The sequence below is a fragment of the Saccostrea echinata genome, unplaced genomic scaffold, assembly GCF_033153115.1.
Source record: "Saccostrea echinata isolate AGI-Se365-2 ecotype Australia unplaced genomic scaffold, CSIRO_AGI_Sech_v1 ptg000058l, whole genome shotgun sequence".
Classification (NCBI taxonomy): domain Eukaryota; kingdom Metazoa; phylum Mollusca; class Bivalvia; order Ostreida; family Ostreidae; genus Saccostrea; species Saccostrea echinata.
This window is the reverse complement of record NW_026889807.1, coordinates 5,975,166-5,982,190: the sequence shown is the minus strand read 5'-3', so window position 1 is coordinate 5,982,190 and position 7,025 is coordinate 5,975,166. Positions and strand designations below refer to the sequence as shown.

Genomic DNA, 7,025 nt, shown 5'->3' with positions numbered 1-7,025 from the left:
TCAGAGAGTTAGAGGAAACACGTTTCTAGATTAGCTATGTATTCTAATGTAAATATATATATAATAGCAAAATAGCAAAAAACAAAAAAAAGTCTCGATAGTCTTAATAGGAATATAGATATAGTAGTTGACAATAATAGCAATACAGTTGAATCTCGTTCATCCGGACACGTTGTTTCCAGGTAAGATTGTCCGAATAAATGAATCGTCCGAATATCTGAATCTTATCTGATATCAATTGTTCATGATGTAGGTTTTTAAATGGACTAAATTATCGGTTATGTATTCATTTGATAGATTAAGCACTAAAGTATTTTAAATACTTTAGTTTCTGGAATGAAATTTTATTTTTAAGGGCATTTTACAGAAGTGTTAGTTTAGACTTTTTCCCCAAATAGCTTGTCAGTAGGGAGGTAAGAGATTAAAAGACAAATTTTCTTGTTAGAATATAACCCCCACAGTACTCTTCAAATCATGTTCCAAATAATTAAAAATAATTCAGATTTCTTCAATAAACCTTGTTAATCAACACATCGTTTTCTTTGTTTTTAATGTCGAACTGACTCCACAACTCTGTTTATATTCCATAACACAATGCATGTTATAAAAGTAAATTGGCAACGCAACAAAGTAAATCAAAGTATCAAAGTAAGTCATCAAAGCTCCATTGAGTATAAAAGATTTCAACTATGTAGTCTTCAGTGTATAAGAGCATTTTTTCCACATTCAAAGACAAAGCTTTTAAAACGTATTTTCTTGTCAAACTGCAGTAATATATACAAAGAAGTACATAGGGTTGATTATTGATATCTATAGTCAACTTTGGAATCAGATATCATTCCTCTTTGAGGTTGATATTTTTATAAAATATTTGTTTTGCATACGTAGTTATACTTGTTGTGGCAAGGTGCATCGTTCATTCCCTTTCGGCGGATCCAGTAAGTGGCACAATGCTCTATCCCGCGTATGTTATCTGGTTGTCCCTTCACCCAGTGGATGTATTGAAGTTCCTCAGCATTTGATACAGATATAAACTTTCCTTCCTGTTGAACATCACTCGCACCTAGCCAGACATGTGTTTGATAACCTTTTAAATTATATTTAAAACTGTTAAATACTGACATTATTTAGCTCAAAAGTCTACACTATTTTATCTCGATGTCTTGGCAAAAATTTACAGAAGCCGATAGATGTCAGATAGAAAAAGAATTATCTGGCGGCCTGCCTGAGAAATATAACAGGCGAAAATGAATATTTCTGGCGGTCGCCAAATAATTATATGCCGGCCGCCAAAGACTTGACTGCCCCCACATAAATAACTGGATGTCGCCATATAAATATCTAGCGGCCGCCACATAATTAACTAGCGGCCGCAAAATAGGATTCTTGCGATGTTGATACGTAATTTAATAAAGCATAAATCTAAAGTGTAACATAACCTTATTAAACGAAAATTTTTGTATAAAGTGTAGACATAATCTTTGCTAATAAGGCATGCAATATCCAGATTTGACTACAAACAGATAACACTTAAAAGCAGAAACACAACAATTCTCTTCACCAACAATTACTCTCTGTCGAGTCAAAAATAAAGTTCTGTCAAATACAAAGGGATAGAGTAAATGGTTATATATATATATATATATATATATATATATATATATATATATATATATATATATATATATATATATATATATATATATATATATATATATATATATATATATATATATATCGGTCATGGAATTTTAAATCATTTTCATAATAAGCATAAAATAATGAAATCAGGCCTAACTACATGTAATTTGCTTACGGTAGAAATAAAGCCGAGAGCATAACTGTGTAGCAGTTAATCAAGCGCACGTAAATGAATAACCCAAATTTTATCTGGCGGCCGCCAGATATTTCAATGACAGGTGCTATAAAATTATCTGGCGGTCGCCATAAAATTATCTGCCGGCTGACAGATAAAATATTTTCCTTACCTGGAACCTACCAGCTTCCAAATATACATTTGATGATTAATCAAAATAGAAATAAAATTATATATTCCCTTAATCAATTGTAAGCAAAATCTAGATAATGATGATCATCTAAATTCGTTAATTTTAACTGCAAACAGTGTATGAAGCAAAATCAATTTAAATTCATATCATTGTACCTCTTAGCCGAAACTGAAGATCAAGCCATTTTTCTTCCTTTGCATTTTGAAGTTCTACCATTTCTGCGTCAATTAAATGACAAGCTCCCTACAGAATACAAGAAATACCTTCTATAGTATGGATTTAATACAGATACAATTTAGATAATGCTAATTATGACTATTGTTTTGGACTCTAGTTAGATTGAAAACATTTTTAATACATGTATATCCGTTTAAAATTACATATAGATTTTTTACCTGAGTTATGCAAATTTTTTCTTACATTTTGACTTAAATAATAACTTTTTCGCAAAAAAAAAAAAAAAAAAAAAAAAAAAAAAAAAAAAAAAATTAAGGGAGGTCTTCAATGTTTGAATGCTTAAAAATATGTGTTGTAAATAATGTTTCAACAAATTCCTCACTCAAAGTAAAAAATATTTTTTCTTTAAATAAAAGAGAGAGAGAGAGAGAGAGAGAGAGAGAGAGAGAGAGAGAGAGAGTATACGTGTATGACTAGACTGTTTCATTTAAAGATCGATAAAAAGACCGGTGTGATTTATTGTCTTACCATTGCATCTTTAAAAGAAGCAATTGATGTTGAGAAATAATAGCAATTCCCTTGGTAATTGACCCCTTCTTTTTCGCATGTTCTTTTGGAATCTAAAAAAATCATATTGCATTTTTATTGTGTAATTGGATAGTAGAAGAATATATATATATATAAAATGTTGTACTTTTTTTTATGCTTGTTATATGTCTTCAGATGCTTTTAATTTTAAAATGTTAAGATAAAGAACATAAATGTCGCATTCCAAAAAAGTTTGAAATATTAAATTCAAATGATACCCATAAGAATAACATGCAATTTTAAATTCTTTTTTTTCATCATGTTGTTTATAGCTTCTAAATGGTATTAATAAAATCTAGGTTTTACATTTCAAGGATTGAAATCATAATTTAACATGGTTTGTCGTCGGTTACATTGTTAAGCGTGCTATCTCAGGTGCAAATATTGGAAATCATTAATTTTAATCTTAAATCAATCCATTGGATTTTACGTTATTTAAGCGTTTTGTAGAATAATCAACACAAAAACATAGTCTTAATGTCTTTTAATTTACTGCATTTTCTTAAAAGAAAAATTGTCGCCCGCATTGCGCAGTGGTTAGACCGTTTGCTCTAGAGTCGCTGAGTAAGGAGTTGATCCTTACGTCGCGGGTTCGAATCCCAGTGCAGGATGTTGCGACCTTTCCTTTGGATGAGGTTCCGTATCGCAGTAGATACTTGCAAAAAGATCCTTCGCTGCTCAATGGTCTTGAATGCCGAGTATAGGTCTAAAATTTGCAGCCTGTACCAGCAATGGTGGCGTCTCAATATGAGTGAAAATATACCGAAAAGGACGTTAAATAAACAAAGAAAAATTTGGAATAAACAAAAAGATCTACTTTCTTATGTGCATTATGTTTGTATATGTACTAGCAATAATGATGTAATCTTTTTCATGAAAATCATAATGCAGAGAGAGAGAGAGAGAGAGAGAGGTTTACCTTTCTCAATGTTTCACAACTTACTATTGTTTAGGTCTTTATGAATGTTGGTGACATTTTCATTGAGAGATTTAACTGCTGTTTCCGAAGACGCTATCCTAGTCTTTAGAGAATCCATGTCGTCCACCACAGCCTTTACATCTTTGACCAAGGCTAAACGAATGATGGTCTCCTGATTTATTATCTGTCGAAGAACGTCTATCTCCTTGATTTCCTGTTTTTCATTAATTAAGACTGTTGTGTTCTGAGCGAGAGTGCCCGTTAGCAAAGAAGTTGTCTTCGTCTTGTATATCGTAATTAAAATCGCAAAAACAATGAAAAACTTCATTTTTTTGTTTGAAGTCAAATGACTGGAGGAAAAATATTTTGACTTTCTCAGGAGATGAAACCTGGTATATATGTGATTATATATCTATGTTGTAAAGTATATGGGGTTTTCCAAAATCACCCAAAGTAAACACAATAACACTTAAAAGAACTTAAAGTTTTAAGTACAAAAGGCATGACATAAAAATATAAATATAGGGGGGTTAAATGATAATAAACATATTTCAAACCAATATTGTCGCTATTATAGGTCGCATGTTTTTCCAAGGAAATGATAACTACGAAAGAAATACGAAAGCAGTTGATATTACTTGAAGTGAACATGGACATAAGTAGACACTTAACAGACACATAAGTTTTCAAAAGGGTCATATGAATACACTTGTATAAGAACCTTGAATATTGGTCAATAGAGATTCAAATACAAAACAAAACTGAACATTAAGTATGACTAGTATAAAAAAAAAATGCACAACAAATGGGAGAGGACTATATAAGTATGGGATAGGACTATCTATGTTTTTAAAACTTGTGTCCAATCCCTTTGACATATTGTCAATAAAATATGTTCAAAACAAAAACAACAAATGTACGTGTTTGTCCTTTTCCTAGTCTTAACGCAAACCACGAATATATATATATATATATATATATATATATATATATATATATATATATATATATATATATATATATATATATATATATATATATATATATATATATGATATTTAGATTACATTCTATTTCTTTTATCTGGAATTCAATTTTTGTTTTTAAAGATTAGAGAGTATTCCTGGTCATTTGATTTCACTCATAGCATCATAAAGTCTTCGTTTTTATTGTTTATACACTAATACACTCCTTACTCTACCTCTGTTGATTTTCGATGAATCCTGGTTTACGATTTGTTGAAGTTAGTCACTTGAAGGAAGTAAAACTTATACATGGTCACTTGAAATTCAATACATGATCAATAGTAGTTATCTTTTCTTTTGTTACAATAAGAATAACTTGAGTTCCTTCATCTTTTTAATTGTCACTAGACACGAGTCTTGTCGAGTGCCTGTTATCAATTAAAATCTTAAAGAACATCACTAAGGAGCACATATTATGGAAACCTTTCTCCCTTTGCTAAAATTCTTCAAAACTGTTTGTACGTTGTTACTGCACAAAGCACTCGTTAAACAATACCTCATTGCATGGCTAACACCTCAATTATGTTAAGTTGTGTCTGCAGGTACAGAAAGATCGAGAACTCAGAAAGATCGAGAACTCGTTCGCTGTACCTTTCAATATTTTTACAATTAATCAAAAAATGGAGGGATTTTAGTTCGTTTACAGTTAATAGAACTTAACTGGCACATTTCACTCCAAAACTAGTTAGTTTTAATTGGTATATTTGCCTTAAAGAGTTCGATTTATGTCACATCCCCAATCAGTGAATAATAATGAGCAAGCATTGAAATTTTAAGATCTGATCATATTTTGAAATTATTTTTTTTAAATTTGAGATCTACTTGATTATGTTTAACAAAGTTTTTAAATATTTCCATTATGGACAAGATAAGTAACCTTCAAAAGCAAAGAATCAAAACGTCATATAACCGCTATTGTCGCCATAAGTGTCTGGTAGCAGTTACTACATAAGAATAGATTGTGAAACACAATGCTAGAACAGCTTGAGAATACGAAGACCTAAGATAAAAGTAGTATACAATTATGAAAATAAATTTACCTTTAAATTGACAGGAGTAAGGATTAAAAATGGATATTTTTTTTTTCTGTAGCCCCTATCTTTTCTTTCGTAAATGGTTGTATTTTTAGAATATCTTTAGAATTAGATAATTAATCTCGTAATTTCTATATATTTCAATGAAATATATAAGCCTCCTTTACAAAATTAAACTCCCTCTTCAACACCTCTTAAATTATTGTACACGTAAAAATTATTTCTTACGACAAGAAAGTCAACACCTATGGAAGATAAATAAGAGTTTCCAATTAAATGTTATTTTGATGCAATCTGCTGTTTTAACGTTGTAAGTACAAAAATAAAGATTGCTATTAGTAAAAATATACTCTACTATTTATAATAGAACTCTGTGAAAAGTGTGGTCCGAATTTATTCTCTTTCATAACAGGGAACGTAGCAAAAATGTTACATTTAGGTCATTCTCTTAAACTTCAGGGTGGCTTAATTCATCTCTTTAGTCTGGTATTTCTTAAAAAAAGTCTTCCTATCTAGGTTTGGGGAAGACCAAAATGTCTAACTTCTTTAGATGCTTTTTTTCAGGATGTTGTTTTGAGTACTTCTGATTACATATTTCAAGATTGATACTTTATTGGCGCAGTGGAAGAGAAAAATGGAAGGAGCTGATTCTCTTCTTTGCAATTTTAAATACACTTTGGGAATTAGAGACCTGGCCTGCTGAAGAGACCGTATAAACCGAAATTAATGCATATCCTGAATGCCAAAGTATCCGTGTGATTTTACTATAATTATATGGAGCATTAGAAAAATAAACTAAAACTATTTTCAACAATTTTCCAATCATCTTGTTTTCTAAAAATATTATAAAGCATTTTTCAGTCAGATTTTGGAAAAAAAAAACTCTAACAATTGCTTATATATAACTGGCTGTTGATCTTCAAAAAGTATTGAAATATTTAATAGAACCAATGCAATTATTTACCAAATTTTTGAAGTTAGACAACATTTTCAAAATGAGTTTAGCTAAAATCATGAAATTGTCTTGTATCCGGTATAACAAGTCATTCAGACAATTTATGTCGATACCTATTTTCTCGCTCAAGTTTTTACAGTAAGAAGGAAATGAGAAATGTATTGGGTTTTTGAATTGAATTAAACGGATGAAGAAAATCCCGGTGATGATATATTGCTTTGATATCGTTGTCAGATAATCACCTAATCAAAATAATCAGAAACTACATATAACTGTGAAACATCAATAATTAATTGATTTATGTCTGAAAAATCACAG

General features: G+C 30.2%; 1 protein-coding gene across 1 annotated transcript; it reads right to left on the bottom strand.

Annotated features, from left to right (window-relative positions):
• Nucleotides 1–533: 533 nt before the first annotated feature.
• Nucleotides 534–4,046, bottom strand: LOC133174478 (CD209 antigen-like protein C). Its single transcript, XM_061309600.1, has 4 exons — nucleotides 3,718–4,046; nucleotides 2,715–2,806; nucleotides 2,165–2,252; nucleotides 534–1,087 (listed from the first exon to the last, which is right to left on the bottom strand). The coding sequence occupies exons 1-4, from the start codon at nucleotides 4,019–4,021 to the stop codon at nucleotides 861–863; spliced, it is 711 nt and encodes a 236-aa protein (XP_061165584.1). The 5' UTR covers nucleotides 4,022–4,046; the 3' UTR covers nucleotides 534–860.
• Nucleotides 4,047–7,025: the final 2,979 nt, after the last annotated feature.